At 52.9% G+C, this 27,347-nt stretch overlaps 1 protein-coding gene, 1 long non-coding RNA gene and 1 other non-coding gene across 9 annotated transcripts in view; 1 reads left to right on the top strand and 2 right to left on the bottom strand.

Annotated features, from left to right (window-relative positions):
* FBXL18 (F-box and leucine rich repeat protein 18) overlaps positions 1–27,347 on the bottom strand; it is a 65,435-nt gene that overhangs the window by 22,202 nt on the left and 15,886 nt on the right. For 2 of the 7 annotated variants that reach the window (XM_038539556.1, XM_038539560.1), the window contains 3 exons: positions 18,205–18,423; positions 14,369–14,456; positions 912–3,516 (listed from right to left, as the gene is read on the bottom strand). In XM_038539556.1, coding sequence (XP_038395484.1) covers positions 3,415–3,516; positions 14,369–14,456; positions 18,205–18,423 — 409 coding nt within the window. In that variant the 3' untranslated portion in view covers positions 912–3,414. Of the gene's footprint in view, positions 1–911; positions 3,517–14,368; positions 14,457–14,507; positions 14,533–18,204; positions 18,424–25,638; positions 26,233–27,347 lie in introns of those variants that run through there. The other 5 variants (XM_038539557.1, XM_038539558.1, XM_038539559.1 and 2 more) reach the window with 5 other exon arrangements.
* LOC111096227 lies at positions 14,052–15,603 on the top strand. The gene is made up of 2 exons (XR_005360645.1): positions 14,052–14,259; positions 15,340–15,603. It is a non-coding gene; the product is annotated as an uncharacterized LOC111096227 (long non-coding RNA).
* On the bottom strand, positions 24,448–24,519 carry MIR589 (microRNA mir-589). The gene has a single exon (NR_049505.1). It is a non-coding gene; the product is annotated as a microRNA mir-589 (primary transcript).

Raw genomic sequence — 27,347 nt, 5'->3', positions numbered from 1 at the left:
TGTCCGAGGTGTGTGTGGGGTGTCATCCCAGGGCCCGAGCAGCCTGGTGGATACAGGGGCCCAGATCCATGAATTCTTGGGTCCTCAAGGACAGCTGACAGGCAGGGATAAGACCCACCCCCTGGAGCATATGACAGAGTCAAGTGTCCCTAGTCCAGCCTCCTTGGGCTGGGAAGTAAAAATACTTGCACATGAGAATGAAATGCCACTGGCAGGGAAGGGAGGCTGCAGGCCTCTGCTCTCCTCAGGTTCCAGGTGCCTCCCATCGGGAGCACCTTCAGACCCTCTGGCCAGGTTGTGGGATGGTATGGCATCCAAGTCAGAGCCCCAGGATCAGGCAGGTGAGGAGGAGGAGGAAGAGGAGGAGGGGATGAAAAAAAAAAAAAAAAAAAAAAAAAAAAAAAAAAAAAAAAAAAAAAAAAAAAAAAAGAGGAGGAGGGGGCAAGCAGAGAGGGAGGAGCAACCCACAGGGTGCTAGGGGTAGGTGGGCACAGGTGGGAGGAGTGGCCTTGGGAGGGCAGGGGCTTTTAACAAACGGATAAATGCCCTGATCTCTTCTCCAACCCACCACCACCTCCCCCAGTCTTTCTTCCCTCTCTCTCTCTCTCTCTCACACACATGCACGCACACACACATGCGCAAGCACACACTTGATCACATGCAGAAATGCACACGCGTGCACACCATGCACATGTACCCAGCAGGCCACACTCATGTGTGTGCACGCAGATGTACATGCACGCATACACACGCACAGCCACCAGTGCTGACCAGGCCCCGCCCAGCAGGCAGCATATGGTCCACACTTAACAGCCAGTTCTGCCAATTGGGGACCATTAGGGTGGGTTCTTTTCCCAGCATAAAATGCTGCAGAATATAAATTGCAATTAACACTGCTGCCAAAACAGCACTTAGCAAGAATAAGCACATTATTAACATCTGGTGAGTCCTGTCTCGGGTGTAGAAGCCGTGGAAGTTCCTGCTCTAGCAGAAGGATGTTACGGAGACACTAAAACTACAAGGTCTACTGTTTGGGGGCGGCTTTCCACAGCAACTCACGCTCCCCAGCCTCAGGTGAACAGCCCCTCCCGGCCCTATTTGTTGGCACAAGTGATGCTGCTGGTTAAAACTGCTTGCTCTTGAGAACAGACCATCCGGGAGAGTACGTGAACACACAATTGCAGCCTTCAGACAACCTCCTAGTGGAAAGCTCACTCTCCAGCTTGAGCCCCCGGAGCCGCCCTGGAGAAGAGAAGGGCACCCAGAACCACCCCAGTCCCTGGGCCACCTCCCCCTGTCCCCGGGGTGACACTGCCCTGCCAGTCAGGCTGTGACCAGCCACACCCTTATTTCGAGGATAAGGAGTGGTCAGTCCCCTACCACCCTTCCTAACCACCCTTGCCGGGAGGTCTCTGGACACCACCTGAAAGAAATACCCCAAAACTGGGGAGGGGAGGTGCACCCACCAACTCTCAGACCCTCGTCTACAGCCATGAGGCCCTCCAGGAACCTCAGCCCTATCTCCCCACGCCCCAGGGCAGCCTGTCCCTTGGCCTGTAAGGCCAGGCATGGCTCAGACCACATTGGGACATTGAAGGTGAAGGCTGGAGGAATTTGTGTGCGGGTGGCCTGCAGAGAGGCTGCAAAGAACTGCCAGCCACAGCCCGGGCAGGCGAGGAGGGAAGTGACCCCTGTGTTCTTAGACAGGGGCAGGGAGGAGAGAGCAGAGCCCACCAGACAGATGGTTCCTCCTAGGGCCTGACCCTGGGGGGACTGATGCCTGCAGTGGCTGTCTGGCCTCCTAGATCCCCTCCACCCCATGGGACTGGGGGTTACTGAATTGTGTGCCCCCCAAAAAACCCAGGGAAGGAAAGGCAAATGAAAAGCCCAGGGGCCACAACCTGGTCTTTTAGTAGGGAAGCTACAGGGCACACTACACAGAATGGGGAGGGGTGGCCACAGACACAAAGTGGGAAGATGGCCAGGCCAGGGGCCCCACAGCCGATGGTGGCCAAGATGGACAGCAGCGTGAGCAGGACCTGGTGGACTCTGCACCCCCAACCTAAAGGGGGAGGGAGGCCGGGAGTCCTGGGGAGGCAGCCTCTCCAGGACTGACGTGCCCCTGGCTGGAAGCTGCCCAACAGTGTCCAGCATCATCTACAAGTCTCCAGGAGCATCACTGAGAGGGTGAAGGCTGGACTCGCAGTGGAGGGAACCTGATCACAGCCCCTCGGAGGCCATCAGCCAAGGGGCTAATGGGCTCTGGGGAAGAGTTTTGCAGTCGAGAAGGCAGTGGGCTCAGCACAGGAAGGGAGGCCCTGGACACTGGGAGGTCACTCCCCATTTTTGGAATAGCTGCACTGAATTTTTTAAAGTGCTGAATAAAGCTATATGAAACGGGACAGTCTGATCACTACTCTGTCTTTAAATGTCCTTTCTAAGTTTTAATATTTCAAGTTTCTTGAATGAAGCCAGTTTTGTATTTCCCCAGAAACACAGATCTTCACGGAGTATAGGTTCTAAAGCTGAGTGCCATGCTGGCTGTAGGGCAGGCCCTACACCTCGGGCCTCATCTTGCAATCCAAGCTCTGGGGGGGTCCGGTCCCTGCCCAGCCAGGGGCCCTGAACTGGTCTGACACCATCTGGCTGGAAACATACTGGAGACATAATTGGGTTAAAACATGTCTTGCTGGGAAGGACAACCCTAAATCTGGAGCTCCTCACTGCATCGTGCTCCCAGCTGGCCTGGGAGGGGGGCACTGGGCACACAGTCACCAGCCGTGCCATCATGTCCCAGTGTGAGTGCGTCCATCCATACACACACCATCACCCCCAGCCCTGGGTCCGAGACCACTCCTCCACAGAGCCTGAAAGCAGGAGGGCACGGACACATGAGCAGAGATACCCTGGAGAGTTGATGAGTGGCAGCACCAGGGCCCTGTGGTGCCTTGAGTACCTGGTCAGGGCCCCTTGGGAGTCAGTGCTCCATGACGGATGTGAGTCTCAGTTCGGGAACACCCACAGCAGGCCCCACAGGTCACCCAGACAACCAGCTCTTCCTTCTCATCTTCCTCATAGATGAGCTCCACATTTCACTGAGTGCCAAGAGACTGAGAGGACACATCAGGAGGCTCTGAGGGACAATGGGGACACAGAATGTCTGGGCAGAGGGGAAGTCCTTCCTCTTGTGACCTGACGGGCCCTGGTGTCCGGCAGGGGCAGGCGGTGAGTGGCAGTAGTGAGGCCGCCCACCAGTCAGGGCAGTCCCGCTTCCAAGCCCAGGAGACGAACAGAGGTGAAAGTGGCAGGCGGGAGGCTTGGCTGCTGGAAACAGCTTCGCCCAGTGCTAGCTGTCCCCGTCACCACCACAGGTTCGGTGGCTCCTCAGCCACTCTGCTTTTAAATAAGGTGATCTCATCCAGGTGCACCATGGGGACGTCCCGGATGACATTGGTCAGGCCCTCGTGGAGCAGAGGGAAGATGACAACGTTCAGCGCGGGCCGCTCGGCCTGGAAACTGAACCAAAGGCAAGCGGTTAGCGGGACCTGGAGGTGTGGAGGGCGGGGCCACCTGTAGCCGGGCAAGGCCACACCAGCCCTCCCACCAGCAGAACTCCAGCAGAACTCCAGCAGAGCAGCAGAGGCCCCGGGAGAGGCGGGAGGGGGTGGTGCAGAGGGAGCCGCACCTGCTGGGGGTGGTGCCGCTTCTTGAGGACCCAAGGAGAGAGGAGGAGAGCAGCCTGTCAGAACAGGCCACCGCATTCCTGCACAGCCACTGCAGGCCCCACAGCCAGAACAACACCCATAAGGGGTGGAAGGAAGGGACAGGCAGCCAAACCTGCATGGCCACAGGCCACCCTCAAGGGGCACCAACTCCCAAGTCAGGTGAGGCAGTAGCTCTCCCAGAGCCTGCTGCTGGGGGGCACACACCTTCCTCTGAACTCATGACAAATGGCTGCCAGCTTACCTCCCCACCTTGTCTTCCCCCGGCACAGCACAGAAGCGAACAACTGCCACAGAGATCTTGTCTCGGGTCACCCTCCCCACGACCCAAGGTAGTCAGTGGCAGAGTGGGGCCCCCTCCCTCCCTGGTCAGAGCAAGGTCCCCATTTGTGGCAGCCCACCCCATGCAGTGGCCAAGACACATAACAGAAGTGGCGGCTGCAGGTCCAGGACAAGGGAGATATGCTGGTGAGACAGAAGACCCCAGGGTAAGTCTGGTCATGGGAGAAACTTCTGTCCCACAGTCTCAAAGCGCAAGAGCTGGGAAGGTGCCCACAGGATAGGGAACCTGGGCATTTGCCAAAACTAATCAAGTCCTCTCCAGCCCCGTGCCCACTGGAAGGGACAAGGAAGCCACAGCCCATCCCGTGACCCCCAGCAGATGCAGTGATGGATTTAGGACACACGTAAAGTAAATGCCAGAAAGGTACTCACAAAGCTAGATGTTTTGGCAATAGAGACGCCCAGGAAATACCTCCCAGTTCTGAGCTCAGTGTTCTGTTCACGGGCAGCAGCAACGTCTGTGACCATGAACCTCACAGGCAAGTCCTTGCCTGCAAACCTGCTGTGTGATTTACTTGAAACAAAATATCCTCGGATGTGGGATGTGCATGCAAAGACTCCTCTGCCTGCCTGCCTTCCCTTCCCAAGGCCAGCACCACCCCAGGCTCTTTACAAGCTGCTGTCAAGATGCTAAAGGGGGGATTAATTTCTCACCCAAAGCCAGGAAAGCTGTGCTGCCCAGCTTGCACAGGCCCGGGCAATTCCAGCTGTCCAGGTGGCCAGGCCCAACAGCACTTAGAAGCCGCGTATAGAAGGTCCCCAGGGCAACGAGTGGAGGTGTTACCACCACAATTCAACACCATTTCCTGCTTTCTCTCAGTTCACACCAGGATTCACTTGGACTTGGACAGAGCTCCAGAGAGCACATCCACAGTCACTTTCTTTGCAAAGCTCCTCCCTGGGCCTCAAGGAGCCCGTGTGCACTCTCAGCTCCAGCCTCCTGGCCCCCACTGACCCAGATGGCCAGCAACATCTCCAGAGACATCACACAGCTAGTGGGCCTTGCCCAGAGTGGAAATGAGAAGTGGTAAAAATGGAAGATGGCAATCATTCCTGTCCAAGTACAGGGCAGGGGCTCCCTTTGGGAGGGAAGGGGCCCCAAGGGTGGAGGTGAGTTCTTAATGATGGTGATAGTGGTGGGGTGTCCTGCAATCCACTCCCTGCATCCTGCCTCCTAACTTATGTATACGTTACAATGTTCTTTTGCATGATTCAAATATAGTTTGAATTTTTTAAGATTTTATTTATTTATTCATGAGAGACACACACAGAGAGAGGCAGAGACACAGGCAGAGGGAGAAGCAGGCTCCATGCAGGGAGCCCGATGCAGGACTCAATCCCAGGACCCCAGGATCATGCCTTGGGCCAAAGGCAGGCGCTACACCGCTGAGCAACCCAGGGATCTCCTAGTTTGAGATTTAAGTAAACAGCCCCAATGAGGGATGCCTGGATGGCTCAGCAGTTAAGCGTCTGCCTTTGGCTCAGGGAGTGATCCTGGAGTCCTAGGATCGAGTCCTGCATCGGGCTCCCTGAATAGAGCCTGCTTCTCTCTCTGCCTATGTCTTTGTCTCTCTTTGTCTCTGTGTTTCTCATGAATATTTAAATAAAATAAAAGGATCCCTGGGTGGCGCAGCGGTTTGGCGCCTGCCTTTGGCCCGGGGCGCGATCCTGGAGACCCGGGATCGAATCCCACGTCGGGCTCCTGGTGCATGGAGCCTGCTTCTCCCTCTGCCTATGTCTCTGCCTCTCTCTCTCTGCCTCTCTCTCTCTCTCTCTCTCTCTCTCTCTGTGACTATCATAAATAAATTTTTTTTTAAAATTTAAAAAAATATATTAAAAAAAAAAAAAAAAAAAAAAAAACAAGGGCAGCCCCAGTGGCTCAGCAGTTTAGCGCCGCCTTCAGCCTAGGGTGTGGTCCTGGAGACCCAGGATTGAGTCCTACATCGGACTCCTGGCATGGAGCCTGCTTCTCCCTCTGCCTCTGCCTCTCTGTGTGTGTGTGTGTCTTTCATGATTAAATAAATAAAATCTTTAAAAAAAAAAAAAAACAGCACCAATGAAATAAAACTTACAGCTACCCATATTTACAAGCTATTGTAGGCTAGTGACTGATGGCAAGATAAGTCTCCCCTCAGGACTTCTCCCCCGATCAGGGGCAATGGCATTCCTAACGTCAAGACTCAAGGCTGTGGCTTCTGGCCATGAGTTGAGAGGACAAGAGTCTGGCATAGGAGGTCAATGGGGTCACCCCCCGGCACCAGCTTGAGGCATCCTGAGGAGGTCTCCTGTGCTCCTTAGGCCCACCTGGGCAGCAGGTTGGCATGGGACCTGCCTTGTGCAGCTGTCCTGGAACCGCCAGCCAGGATCCTCAACAAGGAGCAGAGGAGACCCACGCACAAGGGCCTGCTCACTCGGTCTAAAACCTGGCACCTGTGAGCTCAGCTGCCTAGCTCCCACAGGTGACGGGAGAGGCAGGGAGGAGACATCATGAGAAGGGGGTCAACAGAGGTTCCCCTATATGGGGCAGAAGGCTTGTCCTTCCTGGAGGGCCTGAGGATAGCACTGAAGAAAAGTTAAACTATACTTACACTCTGCCGTTGGTAATGGTGGGAAAGGAAGTACGGCAGAGAAAAATCTCTACCTGAGCTGCTGTGAACACACCACGGGCATTGGAAAGGGTGCCTTCAGCTATCCAAAAATCTCAGGATACAAAAGACCTTCTCTGAACACTCCGGGAAGCAGAAAAGAGGTTTTGTTTGTTTCTAAACCATTGTTTTGTTTAAAGAGGAAAAAGGACAGAGAATACGTGCAGGAGGGCAGAGACAGGCCCCTCTCCCGGGGACAGAGAGCCAACCCCGCCTTAGCTGGGCCAGCCACCTGCCCTGTCCACCTCCTCATCCATGTCCTGCTGTCACACGTTATCCTGTTGTACTGTACACATTTGTTCCAGATGTGACTTAGGTGCACACAACTTGCATCAGGTTTGTTGTACTTCCTTCTGGTCCTTGCCATCTTAATGTTAAACAAAGACACAGCGTGGCCACAGTGCAGTCAGGACATGTCCACTCTGGCCTGACAGACAGGATACCCAGCACTCCCGAGCCTCGGGCTGGCTTCCCTGGACCTCCTGCTTCACCTGCAATGGCAGCACACCCACCCAGGCATCATCCCAGGCGGGCACATATGGAAGCTTCCCCCATACTATTATATTGATAAGCATCGTTTAATACAGCATAATTATTTCTGCATTTTGAACTGTATCCTCAAAATAAATCCTAGAAATAGGGTTACTGGGTCAAAACATTTTTATACCTCAAAAGACAAGCCTTCAACAAACTCAGACACCACTTAAGGGCTACAGTGAGAAGCCAATTGACCCATCCTAACTGGGTCAAGAGAATGGGGTCCCAGAGTGATCGAAATGGAGAATGGCTGGGGAAAGACTCCCCAATCTCCTAGGGCAACTTAATCTTGTAAATCCACTCTGCGCCTGCCTGTGCCCCTTTCAAAGAAGCAGAGAGAACTGGCCTGGGCTCCATGCTCATCTCTGACATAGGCAGATGACAGTGGGGGCTCAGGAAAATTATGTCCTGCACAGTCACTGTGCTGGAACCAGTCTGGGCCTGACTCCTGAGTGAGGGTGGGGACCCTGGGACCTCAAGGTGTCAAGGAACTGGAAAGCCTCTTGGAGGGGCAGACTGGGAAACAGCCTGGAGGCGGAACTGGTTCAATCAGCCACCAAACACCTGCTGGGTGTGCTTCTCTGCCAGAGAAACTAGAAACAATACTGAAGCTGATGGCCTCTTCGCCCCAAGATAAAGGTTTTACAGAAAAGCCAAAGCAGTAAGATAAGTTAGAAAAGCCACCCACACATGCCTTAACGGTCTTCAAGAAGCACAAAGGCAGACAGTTGGCCAAGAATCAGCCCAGACCCCGCTTCTACCCGCCGAGCCTCCCCTCACAGCCGTGGAGGGCCCTAGGAAAGACTACTTAGTGGGAAAGGGCTCCCTCCTGCTCAACAGCAGATGCATCCACACCATGGGGTTCTAGCCACTCGGGTGGCCTGGACAATCTGGACCACAAGAGATTTCATCACTGATCATCTTCCACACTGATCCGTAGCCGTGGGCGACAGTCAGGCTCCTGACGTTTTCCCCCCACCCACTGGCTAGGGACTGCAGTGGGTCCCACGGCACCTGGCCTAAGGCCTGTTCACTCCCAATTCAGCCTGGGGGCTTCCCTCACAAATAGAGCCAGAACCCGCCAGCCTCCAAGCTCTGAGGCCAGGCTGAGGGTCATCAGTCCCCCTCCACTGCCCCGCCACCCCAAACCTGCAGAAGCCAAGCCCAGTCAGCCTGGTCCTTTCCCGGATCACGTGCATCTCAGCATTCCAGGTAGGAATGACAAAATGCTCCCAGAAACCCACCGCGAAAACAGGGCAAGCCGATGCAATTCACGATGGAGCTCAACTGCCCCTTTACCAGCAATTAAGGCCATAAAGCAGTGCTAATTCTGTATTTTAAAATCCACTTTCTGTTCTAAAGCTCCCAGGGTTCCCCAGACTTCAACAATTAATTGCTCCATCTGTAAACTTTACTCGTTTCTAAACACGTTTACAGAACACAAACACAGACAGAGTTGGATGCATTTTCGGGGCACAAAGCGGCTCATCGGAGCAGGAGGCCCGGGGGCCGAGCCCAGGCGCTGGCCAGGAAGGAGTAGGGCGGCGGGGGCAGGCACAGGGAGCCCTGCACTGCGGCTCGGGCAGCTCGGGCGGCTCACGACTTGCAGCAAACTGCCTGCCGACCTCACGGGCCCACATTCCTCACCAGCACGAGACTCTGCTGAGAAATGCACTCCGGCACGCCTGGGGGAAGGAATTTCCACAGGGCCTCAGAGGCAGAGACCTGACCCCAACTAGTGGAATGTCCGACCCCGTCGGACCCGGGTCGCGCCTGCTCCTGCCCATGGACAGGACAGGTTCCCGACATTCCTGGAAAAGGAGGCTACGCTGCTCTGACCCGACACTCCCTCAGGGTGACAAACGACGGAGGTCAGGGACAAGTAAACACACGTGGCCTGGAAAGACCAGGAATGACGTGGCCCCCGAGGGCGCTGGCACTGGGAATGCCCCTGCCTTCTGGGGAGCACACAACCAAGCTTCAGAACCGGCATGTCCTCACTTCAGACAACTTTAGCAGCAAACAGGGGACTTGGCAGGGCACAAGCATCTTCTGCCCACCACCTTGCCTCCCTGAGTGTCCCTGCCTTTCAGACAGGGCCCTGCGGGTTAGCCTGGGAGCAGCAGAGAGCCATTCCCTCGCAGGGTGACCACAGCAATGCCAAACCTACAGAGCAGTAGTAGGCCCTGCCACCACCTGAGTCACATGCATCAGGGCGGGCACAGAGTTGCTGGGGATGCTGTCCCCAGAAGGTGACTGAGGCACAGGAGGCAGGTGCCATGGCTGCTACTTTAGACAGCACAGTCCACTCAGATAGGAAAGTGACAGACTTAAAGGTCACAAAGCCAGTGAGTCAAAAGGCCACAGTGTGAGCCCAGCTCATGGGATCCGAGGCAGTAAGGTAAGGCGGACCTCAGCAGGATGCCACAAGGACCAAAGCAAGCTGTTGCCACTCTGTGTAGGACACCACGAAAAGTGGAGTGTGGGTACTGCCCTAGCCCAACCCCCAGGGGCCACGAGACCTTGCAGGCGGCTTCCAGACAGAACAGAAAATCAGAAGAGCTGACAGCTCCTGGGAAGGGCCCGCCCCGCCTGATGCCAGGCCAGGGAAAGTAGGCAGCAGAGGTGTGGCTTGGTGCACAGCACAGACAGGAAGAATCAAAGGGCAGTCCCACAGAGGCCAAGCGGCCTAGCTCCTGCCCTAATGCTGTCCATCCTGCAGTCTGACCGAGGCCTAGATGAGGGCAGCCCTGGCTCACTCAGTCAGGACAGGATGACTCCACATTTCTAGAGAGAAAGCAAATGGGTCAGACAGAGGCTGGCTCTGGGTCGGGCGTCTGAGGCCAGGAGGGATGTGGGGACAAACACCTGACCCAATGAACTTAAGGTGTTTTCACAGTGGGTGTGGAGCAGGAGGGCAGCAGGAAGAAAGCTTCATTTTGCTCCCCAGAGGGGCCCCAAGAGCTTTCAAACCCACAGGTGTCACTGCCCCATGGCACCGTCCCAGCTCTAGACAACAGGAACACCAGAGGGACCCAAAGTGGGGGCACATGCAGGAGAAGCAACCCCCCCCCCCAAAATCTAGCAAAGGTGATGCCAGGGGTCAGAGAAGGGCCCAAATGTTTAACCTCTCAAACTTGAAAGAGCAAGAACAGAAAACAAGAGAGCACGAGCACCTTTCAGGATACCGTGCCTGGTAGACACACGTTGCCACCACCATTAGGACCTTCTCCAGAGCCATCACCAACTCCCTTCCCCACTGAGGAAACCTACCTAAGACCAGCCACTTCCTGAGAGGCAGGGCTGGGCTGTAAATCCCACAAGGGGCACCAAAACACCTTGGGAACACAGCCACTTGTAGGTCAGACACATGAACCAGGAGGAAGGTGCTGGGCCTGAAGAAAGACACCACTCCCCTGGGGACAGGACTGCAGATGTCATAGTGGCCCTGTGGCTGAGTCACCGCTGAGTCATGGAGCAACCAGACTTCAACACTCACACTCACACACTCCGGGCAGAGGAGTGGCACAAAAGCCTAGGGCCGGGGACTCCTCTTGCTCCATAATTTCTAAGCCAGAGGCAGGAAAGGAGATAAGAAAAAAGAAAGGCCTCCGAAAAGTAAGGACAGATTCCAGCCTTTCCCTTTTCCCTCTCCGAGGTGGGAGACAGGCCCTCGGGAGAGAAACCAGGGCACTACACTGGACACGCAGGCTGCTTTGAGCCACGGCGCCATCTGCTGGACCCTTGCAGAAAAGCAACCGGGGCCCTGCTCAGGCAGCAAGGCCGGGCTGGAAGGCCAGCAGAGCCACCCTGCGCCGCTCCCCAGCCAAGAGAGACCTCTACAGGCCGTGCTGGATGGCCCAGACTCCCAGCCGGGGCCATGCTCCAGACAACCGCAGGCAGCAGAGGCCACTAGGGGGGTATCCACAGATGGGGCACCAGTGCCTCTCCCATCACTAGGCTGCATCTCAGCCCTGCCCCCAGCAGCATGGCTGGAGAAGGGCTTCCAGTAGACCTGGATCAGAATGCAGCCTGGACAAGCACAGAAGATTCTTCAGCCCTATGAGCCTACCTCAGGACTTGGGGGCTCAGGGTGAGATGGCCACAGGGTTCTGGAGAGTCCCACGCAGCACCTAGCACAGCCCTCTAGAGGGGGGGTGCTCTTCTTCCTTCTGGACAGAAACTCCAATTCTGCCCCTGCTGGGGTCCAGCCTGCACTACTCAGCTGCAGCACCTCCCAGAGCCTCCGTTTCCCCATCTATATATTAGGTCTGACGGCATGTATCTCCCAAGAGTTCTGGGAGGCTTGAACAACAGAGGAATAACTCAGAGTGCTGGCACAAAAGGAGTACTTGCGAACAGGGTGACAGCACAGCCTCCAGCATCTAAGATGGGGATCCAGAACAGAGGCTCAAAGGAGGTTTGCTGGAGGAGCATACAAGGGCAGCCACATGCACAGGATTCTCAGCACTGTGGGCTGGAGGATGCCCTTAATGCCCCTGAGCCAGCACCAGGCACCCAATGGGCCACACCATGGCCAGAGCCTGTGCCAGATGCCAGGACACAGGGACACAGGGACTGGTGCAGCTTCTGCCCAAGAAATCCACTGAACCAAGGCCAGCTCCAGGTCTGGTCTCAGGTGCCACACTCCAGGCGGCAGCCATGACCACTGCCCATGGGGGCTGCCAGTGACCCCAACCCTGCACCAGTTTTGTGCTCATAGTGCAAAGATGCACCAGGAAAGAAGAGCTATCACATGCCAGTCCTCAAGCCTCATTACCTGACAGGGCTGCAAAGAACATGATCGTGTGTGCTACGCTCACTAAGAAAGAGGCAGATGGGTATAGTCCGAGAGGTCAGGGGAGGGAGCTCACAGCCTAGTAGGGGCTGCACCTGAGCAGGCCACTAAGATGAGCTGTGAGGATGCAAACAGGCTACTGGCATAAAAGGTATACAGACAGGGACGTTGTAAACAGAACCAAAAGTGAAAAAGAGAAGCTTAGAGCAGGGACTGGCATCTCAGTGCCAAGTCTGATCAGCTGGCCTGGAGCACTGTGTTGAGAAGGATTTTGAGGATCAGAATTAGCTTCATCAGCTAGTGATGCCTACATGGGGAAGGAAACGTCCAGACCCTCTCTTGTCAAAAGCACAATCTCTGAACTGTGTGGTCACTTCAGACATTCTCCGTTGCTGAGAAGGTTCTTATGTACACGGTGGGAAAACCCGCGACACCCAAAGCTGGTTGCTGTCTCTGCAGGCCTAGGAAGTGAGGAACCACTGGCTCTCAGCACCAGGAGGGAGCCAATAGGCCAGTCCAAGCCCCTCTGGGCAGAACACGTCCAGCAGGGAAGGTGTCAGCTTCTCAAAGCTGGAGCCCCCGGGAACGTGGTGACCTACTTCAAAGTCAGTGAGGGTGATAAGGGTACCGACAACTCTTCCCAGTGGCTCATAGGTCCTTAAAAAGGGGGCGGGGGGGAGAATCTTAGCATCAATCCACAGAAACAGAAAATGGAATAGAGGCCCCCAGGGGCTGGGGGACGGGGGAAGGGGGAGTCAATGTTTCACGGGGACAGTTTCAGTCTGGGAAGATGCAAGAATCTGGAGCTCAACAGTGCTGATGGCCACACAATAACATGAATGTGCTCAAAGCCACTAACACTGCACTGACCTCGGAAATACTGTGCACCCCTTTCCAGACGACTGTACTACCAAGTACCTCAGTGCAGCAAGTGTCACAATATTGCAAGCCACATGATCACAATACATGCTTGGCTTCCCAGCATGTAAAAGTTATCTTTATACCGTAGCCTGGTGAGTGTGCAATGGCATTATGTCTAAAAAACGATGTACATGCCTTAATTTTTTTTTTATTTTATTTATGATAGTCATACAGAGAGAGAGAGAGAGAGAGAGAGAGAGGCAGAGACAGAGGCAGAGGGAGAAGCAGGCTCCATGCACAGGGAGCCCGACGTGGGATTCGATCCCAGGTCTCCAGGATCGCGCCCTGGGCCAAAGGCAGGCACCAAACCGCTGCGCCACCCAGGGATCCCTGTACATGCCTTAATTAAAAAATACTTTATTGCAAGGCACCTGGTGGATCAGTTGTTTAAGTGTCTGCCTTTAGCTCAGGTCATGATCCCGGAATCCCTGGATCAAGCTCCAGGTCAGGCTCCCAGGGAGCCTGTTTCTCCCTCTGCCCATCCTCCTGCTCATGCTCTCTCTTGCAAATAAATAAAATCTTTAAAAAAAAATACTTTATTGCTAAAAAATGCTAACCACTAAGTGAGTTTCCACAGAGTCCTAACTACTGATCATGGGTCACCAGAAGAAACATAACAATAAAAAAGTTTGAAATGTTGCAAGAACTGCCAAAATGTGACACAGAGACACATAGCAAAGCCATTGGAAAAAGGACACTAAACTTGATGCAAGGTTGTCACAAACCTTCAATTTGTAAAAAAAACAAAACACGGCATCTAAGAATAAAGTACAACAGAGTCAGGTATGCCTCTATACTTTAAAATGGTCAAAACTGGGCAGCCCGGATGGCTCAGCAGTTTAGTGCCACCTTCGGCCCAGAGCATGATCCTGGAGACCCAGGATCGAGTCCCGCATCGGGCTCCCTGCATGGAGCCTGCTTCTCCCTTTCCCTCTGCCCCTCCCCCTTCTTGTGTTCAAGTGCTCTGTCAGATAAATAGTTTAAAAAAAAAAATTCCTCTCTTATTAAAAAAAAAAAAAAAAGGAAAAGGAAAAGGAAAAGGAAAAGGAAAAGGAAAAGGAAAAGAAAAAGAAAAAGAAAAAGAAAAAGAAAAAGAAAAAGAAAAAGAAAAGAAAAGGAAAAAGAAAAAGAAAGAAACATCTTTGCATCTCAAAGAGCTTCAGCCCAGGGGAGGAAGGTAGAGAACGCCAATCTAGAAGATCTCTTCTCACGCAGGCTGCAGAGAAGGCCCACTGCCCATCAACCTGCATGATGGTTCCCGCCTGATAAGCTGCCTTAGGTCAAGCTAAGACAGGTGAGTAATCTGATATTGATCATTTAAGCCTTCAAAACCACCCCTTGCCTGGCTTCCCCAGTGTGAGCTGGAAGCTCAGGAATCCCAAGAGTCTGCATTTGATACTCACCACTGTCACACAGTCTCGAGGAGTGGGAGGATCCGTGGGGTGCTGCAGAGGTGCACACAGGCCACACAGTCCACACAAGCCGTGGCATCTGGAGTGTTTCACCAATGGGGAGCCTATGAACACCACCTCCCACAAACCTCAGGCTGACCCAAGCTCACCATTTCCTGTTGGAGGGGACAATAAGTGCTTACCTGGCCAAAGGTATATTTGGCCACTTGTTTAGTTAACACAACCCCCCAAGTGCGATCTGGGTTTGCAGAAGTCTATGAGCCTTTAGCAGATAAGTGAAGCACTCAGGTTGACACGTGGCAGTCCCTGAGGCAGTTCCTCAGAGCCATCACTCAAAGCCCATTTGGCTGTATTTTGCACACAAACCAACCAGCTTTGATATCTGAGTTCTTAAAACAGGGTAAAGGACACGTGGCAGGTTTAAAGGAAGTTTTGGGTTTACAGGGGCAGTGGAGGAGGTATTAAACTCATGATAGCAATCTGAAGCAATGGTGAACACAACAGGCAGGAAAAACCAGGAGGAAAAGAAATAGCTCCAGGATAGCTGATATGGTGTGCCCACTGACTAGGAGCATCAGCCCAGACTCTCACCACTGAGCACACCAATGAGCATACAGCGAAGGCACACTGGTCCCGAGCTTTCCTCTTCCCCTCCCCAAAGAAAACCAACAGAAAAGTAAGGGATCTGCAGAGCCAATCACAGACAAGGATATGGCCTGGTGATAAACTCACCAGACAATGCTCGGTGGGAACAAACAAGACCCAAGTGTGGGCCACAGGAGGGCCATCCTCACCCAGGAGACCAGGAAAATGTGAAAGTCCAACAATATCAAGGATTGGGACAAGGACGTGGGGCAGGAACTCTCACACCCTACTAGGGGAAGCGGGTCTTGGGAGAATTGCTTTGGAGAGCATTTTGGCATCTTCTTGAATACACACTGAATGAATGCGTTCACTTCTAGGAATCTGTGTATCTGCACATGGGGAAACCTATATGAGGATGTTCATGAGGATAGAGGAAACATGGGAAACAACCCGAATGCCCATCAGCACAACAGAAATACAAAATGTAACAAATCCATCTGAAGGACTGGCACACACAGCCCTCAGCAGGAATGAAGTGGCCCCAGTGAATAGCAACAACAAATCTCAAACCAACGTCAGATGAAAAGCACAGGTCGAAGAGAAAAAAAAAAAAAAAGCACAGGCCACAGAGCCATGCACAGTATTAGACATCTGTGGACATGACAAATGCCCAGAAACAAAGCCCCCTGGGGATGTACTTCGGGGGATGCCTGGGGATGTATTTCGGGGATTTGAAAAGCAAACTCATACTAGAGGATTCAGCAAGTCAGAGCAGCTTCCCTTTAATCAATACATCATAATCTTTAATTTCTTCTTTTTTTTTTTTTAGGCTTCTTAAAATAAACTTCTAAGGGAATGCAGAAAAAGCCAGACCTGAGGTTGCATGTTGATGGTGGGCGCCAGGGGTTGGGCAGGGGCTGGGCAGGGGCTGGGTGGTCAGTGCTAATGCAGCAGAACCTCCATTTGGGAAAACGAAGCCTGTGGGTAGAGGGCAGGGGGCTGCACAACAGTGGGCATGTGCTCACTGCCTGTACTGCACACTTAGAACCAGTTAAAATGGGAATTGTGTTATGTGTATTTTACCACCATGGAAAAAGAATGCAAGGCTGTAAAAAGAATGAGTAAGACCTGTAGGAACGAAATTCCTACGTATTATCATGCAAAAAAAGCAAAAGCACATATAAGAAAGAAGGGGATAGGAGAAAATACTGTTTATTTGTGCAAAAAATATGGAAAGAATAACCAAGAAGTGATGAGACCAGTTGTCTGAGGGGGGGTGGTCTCGAGGTAGAGGCAGGGAGGAGTGGATGGCACTTCTCCAAGCACACCGTTTGATAGAGCTCTGACCCTGAGAGCCACTGTGAGGCTTCACGTACCAAAACACCAGACAAATAAAATCTACCAGGATGTAGTGCAACTGCAAAATGTGTTATAATGCAGGAATAAAGGAAGCCTGACTGCATTACAAATGAGCAACATGACCACAATGAAGGGGATGGGAAGCAAAAAGCAATTCTGAGTAACTCTGGAAGACAGGGTACCACAAGGATCAGACAAGAGTGTGAACACATATTATCCTCCAGGCAGTGAGCTGGCGATTCTAAAACTGACTTAGGTGTGCACACTAGGATGGAATGAACCAGCAAACACACTGTGGATGGCAAGAGCCAACAGGGAGGGATGTCATAAAGAAGGAGAGGGGGTCTGCAGGAAACCTGGGATATGAGCTGGGGATGAGAGGGCATGAGTATGAACTCGTTTGTAACATAGATGCCAATGGGTGATATCGAAACACAGGTGTGTGTGTGTGGGGGGGGTGTGCCCGTGTATTCACACACATGAATTTCCTACTCTGTCCATGAGGTGGCCTGGAGGCAAGGACACCCCAGCAGCAGTGAGCACACCCAGCATCCAACCTTGGTTTCTAATTCCACCCTCCAATAAAAGGAGCCAGGTTCCATGAAGAAATAGTTTATTCCAGGGCTGGGCCTGGAATGTCTGCTAGTGACAGAAAGTAAGAAGTGCTCAAAAAAGGAAGGGGTATGTTGCAAGAGCATAGGACCCAGTCTGAAAGAACACCCCCCATGGCCAAAACTGACCAATCTGTGTAACCACATGAATAATGTGAGCATGATGAAAACCCCTGAATAAGTAAATATCCATGAGTCTGTACTCTTATAAAGAAATACTAAAGAAAAAAAAAAGAAATACTAAATAAGCAAATGTGGAGAAGGGACAGATTCTTTTTCACAGCGCAGTTCCCATTAATAAATCTAGGAAGAATGAAGGAAACTGAAAATTGTCATTAGCCAAACATCAAATTAATAATCGTCACTGGCAAGATCCATCCATGGACCCCTAAAATCAGTAGGCAAAACTCTCACAGAAAACAAGATTGCAGACTCTCAAGATGCTTGTTAATTAGAAAGGGAGTAATGGGGGCACCTGGGTGGCTCTGTCAGTCGGGCATCCAACTCTTGGTTTCATGATCTTACAGTCATGGGATGGAGCCCTACGTTAGGTTCTGTGCTCAGTGGGGAGTTGGCTTCAGATTCTCTTCCTCCCCCTCCCGCTCACTCTTTCCCTCTGTGTCTAATAAAGAAATAAAATCTTACCCCCAAAAAAGGAGGGGAATAATGTGACCTTACATCTGAGAAGCCTGCAGACACCAGTAAGAAGACATGACAACACCATGTGTGCCCGGCACAGCACACTAAGGACATGGTGTCACCTCTGTGGATTTCTGGCCCAAACTCATGGACATTCTACCAAATACCTAGCCAGTGCTCTTCAAAAGTGTCAAGGTCATGAAAAAGCAGGAAAAACAGGACTGTCACAGACCCAAGAAGGCTACAGGGAGGTGACAACTAACATGATGAGGCGTTCTGCATCAAATCCTGGGGACAGAAAAGGTCCAGGGAGGGCACTGAGGACAGACGAGTGTCTGCAGGCTGACTGCAGTGCGCACTGTTACCCCTCACCCAGAGAACAGCACCGTGGGGACATGGGGCGTTCTTCTTCAGAGCTTCAACTACATAGACATTAAACGTGTCGCAGAGGGAGTGCCCAGGAGGCAAGGCACTGAGGTGAAAGTGACAGGAAACTAGACTTTGTTCTCAGGCCACCTCTGCAGGCATTTTTTTAAGTCCATGATATTAGCTGCTGGGCTTTGCAGGAAGCCTGAGGGAGAAGCAGCCACTAGGTTGCCAGCCACCACCCTCACCGCACCCCCAGCTACTCACCTTCGGAGCAGGGACTGCTGCAGGCTCTTGCAGGTGGCCAGGGACTCCCCGGTGAACATGTGGCACACAACAACGTGCAGGCAGCGGGCCATGAAAGCCAGCACAGCCTCAGGCTGGAGCGTGCCACTGCGGGAGACCAGGCAGAGGCGCTGCAGCGCAGAGCACTGGCTGAGCGCCTGGAAGAACTGGGCGTTGGCGCTGAAATAGGGCTGTTCCAGCCTGCGGGGGGAGAGGAGAGTGAGACCCGTGTTGCGGCCAGGCACAGGGGCCTCCTGGGCTAGGGCACCCCCAGGCACATCCTTGGGAGCTGGAGAGGGCCTCCACCAGTTGTCCCCACGCTGGTCTACACCATAGTACCCTGGAGCACTGGGAGAGCACTCAGACGCTGGGGTCTTCCCAGAAGATCCTGAGTTGGGGCAGGGTGTGTGGGGGGGAACCTGGTAGGCCAGCTCCTGTACAGACCCCAGCCACGTCACTGCTCAGAGCCTAGAGACTACCACGTCTGCTGCAGAGCCCACTCAGTACTCCAACCACCTCAAATGAGAACCTGCTGGGCGGGGGGCAGAGAGACATATTTAGATACAGTCCCTGCCACCCACCACTGCTCGTCTGTGATAAATGAAGAAACGCCAAGGGACAAGGAGGGAATCTGAAGGTTGGGGCAGGAGAGGTGCCCAAGCCAGGTAGGAAGGGTGAGGTGGTACCGGGCAGATCCACAGTCCTCTGGCGGGAAGCGGAGAGTAAGAAGAGCTAGGACTTCAACTGCAGACAAGAGACTGGCGAGATCCACCCAGGTCAGATCGGCTTTAGAAAGACAGGAAGAGATGGCAAAAGCCATACTGGCCACTGGGCAGGAAGGTGTGGAGTCTGCACTGACACTCCAGCCAGGGACAAGCAGGGCCCAGAAAAGCAGAGTGGAGGACAACATTCCAAACCCTTCCAGAACTTTCTGTGCACCCAGAAGAGCCCAGAGGACAGAGCAGTTTGGAGGGCAGAGCGATGTCGTAGGACACAGCTGGAGGTGCTGAGGAAAACTGATGGGGCAGTCAAGCACTGGGAACATGGCTGTGGAACCAGCAGATACCTGGATTTGTGGCAGGACCCTGGGCCACAGGAGCCCTCCAGAATGAGAGCCAGTGGAAGAACAGAGGGCTAGGGGAAGCCAAGAGGATTCTAGAAGCTGCCAGGAGAAGGGCCAAGAACCAGGAGAATGAAGAGGGGAGCTGGTGGGAGCTGTGTCTCCCCACCCCAACAGATACATGACAGTCCTAACCCCTGGCACCCATAAATATACTTTACTTGGAAACAGTCTACAGATGCAATCACATTAGAACAAGGTCATGCTCAACAAGGGTAGCTCTAATCCGGCGGCCGGTTCCTTACACGAAGGCCAGAGGCACAGCAGTGCAGGAGCATACAGGGAGAGCACCATGTGACGACATGTCAGAGATCAGAGTGACATGTCCACAAGCCAAGGAATGCCAAGCACTGCCAGAAACTACCAGAAGCCAGGGGACACACCTGGCACAGGCCCCCATCAGAGCCTCCAGAAAGAACCCTGCTAACACCTGGACCTAGAACTTCTGGTCTCTGGAACTGTGAGAGAAATCACTTGTGTTGTAGTGGCTGTGAGGGCAGCACCAGGATGCTAGCACAGAAGCCAAAGAGAGGTGGAGATGAAGACCCCAGCATGCGTGGAGGTTTTGTAGAGGTTTTTCTCTGGTAAGTTACCCAGAAACCCAAGACCATCCCCCAAAAAACACAAGGAAAGTTGTTCACAAAGATTATCCCTGGAAAACAGGGCTTAGGCGCCAGAAGCTTCCTTTTTCCATGGCCTTCCGAAGGATTTCTGTCCATCTCCGAGATATACAGGTATCACTTGATCCTTTTAAATAGCTTGCTCTATGGGGCAGTGAGTAAAAAAAAACAAAAACCAAAAAAGCGTGCTCTGGCTGCCATGGGGTGGGGGGTGTCCCCAGTCAGCTGGCCAGAGCAGCTCCAAAGCCAGCAGCACAGATGGAAGAAGCCAGTGGAAATGCCTGCACAAGGAAAAGGCAGAGCAGGAGCCACAGCCAGATGATGGAGATCTGGGCCCATCTGTGGGAAACTGCAGCTCGGGGGGATGCCTGACAGAGGGCAGAGGCCCATGGGCAACCAAAGCCCGCTGCCTCCTGAAGGCTGGGGAAGGCAAAGGACAAGGTTTGTGAGGAAAGTACTTCCACTCCCCCACCAGGCTTCACCATCTCTGGGTCACTTTCCATCTGACAGACAAAAGGACATCGCACAAGGGTGGCCAGCAAGCAGCAGGCAAGGTTACTTCTCAGGGGTCTCCGTGGCCAATGTTGGACTTCAGGCAGGTGGCAGTGGAGACGCAGACCTCCTCTGAAGGCAGCCAGGCCCTGAGACCAGGGGCAGGCCCATGCCCGGCCAGGCCGCAGCCCCCACTGCAAGGAAGCTGCTGTGTGCTGCTATCTCCTCCCTCCTTCGGACCCTCTGAGCCTCCTGGAACCCAGGTGTTGTGTAGACACTCCTGTATAAACCTCATGTCAGACCTGGGATAGTGGGTTGCTCTGAGCCACTGCCCTACCAGCAGCAGACACAGATTCCCCCAGTGGGGCTGTGGCAGTGGGCAAAACCTCCATCCCCATGCAGGACCCACAGATACCCCCTCGAGGCTGGTTTCTCACTGTAACCTTGCAGCCAGCCTGCTGACCTTCTGGGAGACTGATGACAAGGTGATCTATAGTTGTGGGTGCTCATAAAAGGAAAAGTTTCCAGGATAAGAAATGCCCATACCGGGATCCCTGGGTGGCGCAGCGGTTTGGCGCCTGCCTTTGGCCCAGGGCGCGATCCTGGAGACCCAGGATCGAATCCGACATCAGGCTCCCGGTGCATGGAGCCTGCTTCTCCCTTGCCTATGTCTCTGCCTCTCTCTCTCTCTCCCTGTGTGACTATCATAAATAAATAAAAATTTAATAAAAAAAAAAAAAAGAAAGAAATGCCCATACCCACAAGGCAGTGGGTCTGTGCTGGGGACAGAGTGTGTCCCATTCCAGCCAAGGAAAGACAGACCCAAATGCTCTGTTTGCAGGAACATCCTGAGAGGGGCTGATCCAACCAGGACTGGGTGTAGGGCAGTGGATGGCCCCCCAGTCCTCAAAGCCAACCAAGACCAAGATATGCCATGCACTAGGTCCTCATCATCCAAACATCTGGGGACACTAACAAATCACAAAACATGGGATCCCTGGGTGGCTCAGTGGTTTAGCGCCTGCCTTTGGCCCAGGGCGTGATGCTGGAGTCCTGGGATTGAATCCCACATCAGGTTCCCTGCATGGAGCCTGCTTCTCCCTCTGCCTGTGTCTCTGTCTCTGCCTCTGCCTCTCTCTCTCTCTCTCTCTCTCTCTGTCTATCATGAATAAATAAATAAAATCTTAAAAAAAACAAAAATCACAAGACAAAGGGAGAAAGGATTTTGAAATGAGGTCTTTGAGGGGCACCTGGGTGGCTCAGTCCATTGAGCATCTGCTCTTGATTTCAGCTCAAGTCATGATCTTAGGGTCGTGAGATCGAGCCCCACATTGGGCTCCATGATCAGTGCACAGTCTATTCGAGATTCTCTCTCCTCCTCCCCCTCTTCATGCTCTAAAAATAAATAAATATTTAATAAATAAAATGGGGTCTTTGAAGAAAAAAAAAAAAAACAACCAATGCCAGCTGTCTAATAGAGCAGCCACCGGACAAAATGTCCCTCAACAATGGAATGTTCTATCCTGAGCTGTCCAGTAGGGGAGTCATCACTCACTGAAATGTGACTAGTGAGACTAGTTTTTAATTTTATATTCTTTTTTTTTTTTAAGATTTTATTTATTTATTCCTGAGACAGAGAGAGAGAGAGAGAGAGGCAGAGACACAGGCAGAGGGCGAAGCAGGCTCCATGCAGAAAGCCCGATGTGGGACTCAATCCCGGGTCTCCAGGATCACACCCTGGGCCAAAGGCAGTGCTAAACCACTGAGCCACCCAGGCTGCCCATATTCATTTTTTAAAGTACTCTCTATGGCCAACATGGGTCTCAAACGCACAACGCCAAGGTCAAGAGTCACATGCTCTACGGACAGAGCTAGCCAAGTGCCCCTTAATTTTATTTAAATTAGGGACACCCAGGTGGCTCAGCAGTTGAGCGTCTGCCTTTGGCTCAGGGCATGATCTCGGATTCCCAGGATCGAGTCCCACATCAGGCTTCCTACATGGAGCCTGGTTCTCCTTCTGCCTGGGTCTCTGCCTCTCATGAATAAATAAAATCTTTTTTTAAAAAAAAGCTAAACCACTGAGCCACCCAGACGTCCCAAGTTCTTTTTTTTTTAAAAAAAAGATTTTTTGGGGCAACCCCAGTGGCTCAGTGGTTTAGCGCTGCCTTCGGCCCAGGGCTTAATCCTGGAGACCCAGGATCAAGTCCCACATTGGGCCCCCTGCCTGGAGCCTGCTTCTCTCTCTGCCTATGTTTCTGCCTGCCTCTCTCTCTCTCTCTCTGTGTGTGTGTGTGTTTCATGAATAAATAAAATCTTTTTAAAAAGTGTTTTTAAATAAAAAAAAATAGAAAAGAACTCAGAGAGGAGAGAGCAGTGCCTCTCAAAGACACGAAGGTGGCCATCCTAATTCATCCCAAGCAAGGATAAGGCCACAACCTAAGTCACACAAGGCCCACACAGCAAGCAAAAGTCATTCCCAGTTAGAAATGTGTATTTTTTTGGAAAGTTGACTTAAGAAAATGTCCAAACACACTGTTTCATTCTCTTTCAAAAACAAATAATTATTTTAAAAGTCCCAGGTGGGCAGCCCGGGTGCTCAGTGGTTTAGCGCCACCTTCAGTCCAGGGCATGATCCTGGAGACCCAGGATTGAGTTTCCCGTCAGGATCCCTGCATGGAGTCTGCTTCTCCCTCTGTCTCTGTCTCTTCTCTGTCTCTGTCTCTCTGTTTGTCTCTCATGAATAAATAAATAAAATATTAAAAAATAAAATAAAAGTCCCAAGGTAAGCATCCCTTTGCAGACCTGAAAGTGAGAAAATGAGAGGGGAGGAAGTCCAGCATCGGGACCACAATCTCTGGTTTGTCCCTGGGGCATCCAGCAGGAAAGAACAGACATGGGGTGCCCTGGTCACTAGGTGGCGCTGCAGGTCCATGCTAACCAAGGAAGAGCTTGGTTACAAAGCCAGTAAGCACAGGAAAAGTGTGCTATGTTCACACATGTCTTTAAACAGTTTTCAACTAGCCAACCACTTCCACTCTGAAGGAAACCACCTGCAACAGTTGTTTGGGATGGGGCAGGCCTGACCACTCCACCAGCTGCCTGGACAGGGGCTGGCACATCCAAACACCCTGGCTCCTCACAGGGCAGCAGGCTGGCAGCACTGGCAGGTAGGGCGGTGGGATGAGGAAAATTATCCATCAGTTACCTTAGCCTTGGGGGGCCTCGTGGTCCTGCTCCCTCCCAGCTTGCCTCAACCTTCCAACCAGTGAGGATCTGGCCTCCAAACCCGCTCCCCAAAAGGCAGCCTGGGCTCCCCAAGGTTCGGTGGGCACAGGAGAGCACCCCCCATTTGCCCACACACTCCAGCAGAGCCTAGGCCTCTAGGGCGGTCCTGGGACAGCCTCCAGGGCCTGACTCCAAACCAGCCCTCCCACTTCCGCCCAGACACTGCCCTGGTTCTGAGGTCATGAGCAGCCAGGGTGACTCAGGGTAATGCTTTCCCCTCCCTCCCCGACGAGGCAGGGCTTAATCAGTCTTGGGAAAGAAGGTGCCCTTCTCTGTCCGGCTCGTAATCCTCTCTCTGCCGAGGTGCACCACGAAACACAAGGCACCAGCGGAACAACATGTTCCTTGCACCACCTCCCCACAGGAGCAGCCCTGGCTGCAGGGAGGCAGCTCCCGGCCAGGAGACCCGGCTGCCACAAAGCTCAAATTGATGGGCCTCACCGATGGGGACCATGGTGGCAGCAGCTAGCCAGCCGGGGACCCCGAGGGCTGCCATCTCAGGGACATTCTACCAGGAAAAGCAGGAGCTGCCCATGAAGGCAGCCCCAGAAGCAGTGTGCCAGCCTCTCCCGGGCTCAAGAGCACCACTTCCTCTCTGTGGCTCCTGCCCACAGCAGGCGGGCAAGTACCACCTGCTCCTTTCACTCCGGCCTTCCCAGGCTCAGCTTGCCGCAGAAGGCAGGACTCCAGAGGAATGGGGCCATTTGGCTGCGTCTTAGAGACCGGTGTCTGTTCTGAACAGGCAGTACCCAGCTCTGATCAGACATGGTTCTCAGAGCCGGTATGCACAGAGAGTCCATTATGAGCGGTGGTCAAGTTCTTGAGCTGACCTACAAAACCCATTTATCCCGGGTCCTCCGGGCCTCCCCAGACACAAAACTCACCACACATGCATGGCCCTGCCCCTGGGGAGGGTCTTGGCCACAAGGATCACATTCCAGCCCCGGAAGCCACTTGGTGACCACTAAATGCTGCTGTGTTACGCTCTTCGATCCTCAACAGCCCTGTGAGGCAGAAGTGCTTCCAGGAGACCACAAACCAGCTCTGTCACCTAGGCAAGTTCCTCAACCCTCTGGGCCCCACTTCCCTCATCTGCAAAATGGGACAATAGTATCTCTACTCCTGGCGTTGTTCAGAATGTCAAAGGAGTCAATACCTGTACGCACAGGTAAAGCACCTGCGCCATGACAAGTATGCCAGCACCCCAATCCCTTCCGAGAGCTCCCAGAATGCCTCTCCATTCCCTCTGTCACCTCCCTGTCTGTCTCCCTGCAGGCTCCTGCTCAGTCTGCTCTATTGATTCTTACTTTGCCTTTGGACTCTTGCTGAAGACCCCAGGCCCAGTCTGTAGTCTGCTCAGTTCCACACATTGGCCAGAGATCACGGCCTCATAAACTCCGGTATGCACATGCGCAGCCGTGTCACACAGCCTTTCCCTCTCAGCTGATGGCAGCCACATCGGCTCAACTGCTCAGGCCAAAGCCTCCACATCACCTGGACCCACCCTGACCCCCACCAATCCCATGGATTCAATCAATCCACCATCTCTGCGTCTCTTCCTGAATGTCTGGTACGGTCTCCTGATGGTGGCCCTGCTCCTGCCCTGGCCTGTTTCGACACAGCAGTGTGACCTGCCCTTCTGCTCCCCTCCAGCTACAGAGGCCCCTGGCTGCTCCTGAAACACCCAGCACACCCCATCTCAGGGCCCTGGCACAAACTTGGCTCATCCAACAAACCTTCCATGCAGATGGGAACGTTCCACATGGGTGCTGTCTGTCATGGCAGCCACGAGTACATGCCATCACTGAGTACCTAAAACATGGCTCATGCCATCGAGACACTGCACACTTGATTTTATTTCACGTTAACTCATTTATTTTATTATTATTATTTTTTTAACATTAACTCATTTAAATGTAAGTTGCCTATGATTTATGGACACTGGCGGCTGGTGACGCTCTACCTGGCTGGCTGGGGATGTTCTTCCCAAGTTCTACTTTGCTAACTTTGTGAATTCTTTTCTCAAATCTCAGATTCATGAAGCCCATTCCCTGCCCTCTGGCATCCTTCACCCCACACTGCTTCTTTATCTCCAGCATACTTTACTCTCTAATAAACCACATTCTTCCCTCCGTGCACTGTTGGCCCACTTTCCCACTGGAATGTAAGCTCCCCAGGGACAAGCATCTCTCTGCCTAGAACAGAACCTAACATAACAGGTGCTCACATATTTGCTAGATGAATAAAGAACCATCATGGGGACTGCAGGTGCCAAGCCCTGTTCCATAGGCCTTACACGTACAAATTCCTTTTGTCTTACCAGTCCCACTTTACAGGTAGAGAACCCAGGAGCTGGGTGAGGCGGGGAAGAGGGGACCAGCTTAGACGTCACGCCTGCTCCCCTCTCCCACCGGGCAGGGTGGCGAGCAGTCCAGGGAACTGGGAACATCTGCAGTCTCCAGGTGGTCCCACAGGCAGCAGACACCAAACACTCTGGATGTGAGGTGGGTGTTTTGGGGGAGAGATTTCAGTTACTCTGACTTGTTAAATTACGTGAATGTGTTACTTTATTTTACCTTCATCAATTGCCGTTTTTATCCAACACTCACCAACAATGAAAAATGGTGTGACCAAAGTCCAGTCAGAAAAGGCACAAGGATTAACGGGCTGGCAAGAAGGCAAATAAAACCTGCTAGCAAAGATGAGAGATCCAGAAATACCTTGACCTGGAATTTAGTGAAATTAGAGCCTGAATGCTCACTTGGCCTCTCCTAATTAAGAAACATTCAATTCCCAATCACAGACTCTGATAGGTTAGCAGGGTCGCAGAGCTGTGGAGTCTTCTGTTTGTTAAATATCGGGATTCTTTTGCAGCTTCCAGTGACATGTGGCCTGCTGACCACGCACTTCCCACCACTTCCTCCAGAAAGGCCAGTGATGTGACAGCAAAGGCATAAGAGGCAGCAACGCGGAACAAGGCACTGGACAGAAAAGAACCAGTGAAAAGAGAGGCATGGATTCCCGGTGTTGCAGACATGCAGGCAAGAAGTCAAGCGTGGGTGCCACTGAAGTCAGAAAGGCCCAGCCCGTGCTGGGGGTTGATGGAGGAGGCTGCCTCCTGTGGTCAAGACCCCTCCTCCAACCCACCCCAGCAGGACAGGTGCTCAAGCCAGAGAAATTAACACAGAGGACCCAATGCAGGCCACAGGGCAGAGGTGGGCAGGATGAGAGATGTCAGGACAAGTGAGGAAAAAAGAGCAGGCCTGCATCCTCACTCCTGCAAGCCCCAGGAAGACAGCAGCCAGGAATGTCAGGCCTATCTGGGCACCCCTGCATTTGGAGTGGGACAGAGGGTACCAAAGGGCTTGCAATGGGCACAGCAACTCTACCCATCAAGCGTCCTTAACTGGCTCATGGCATCTTGTATGACCTCTGGGCAAGCTGCAGAAGTCGCTGGGGAGGCCACAGCCAGAGACCAGCACACGTGATGACGCACACGGCTACAGGCTCTCAGACACTGCACAATAAAACTCACGTGAAGTTAACTTTGACTCAGATTTCCAAACCAGGGGATTCTAAAAATTCAGCATTACAGTTCTCAAAGCAAG

The sequence above is a fragment of the Canis lupus genome, chromosome 6 (assembly GCF_011100685.1).
Source record: "Canis lupus familiaris isolate Mischka breed German Shepherd chromosome 6, alternate assembly UU_Cfam_GSD_1.0, whole genome shotgun sequence".
NCBI classification, from domain to species: Eukaryota; Metazoa; Chordata; class Mammalia; order Carnivora; family Canidae; genus Canis; species Canis lupus.
This window is presented reverse-complemented; position numbering and strand designations above follow the sequence as displayed.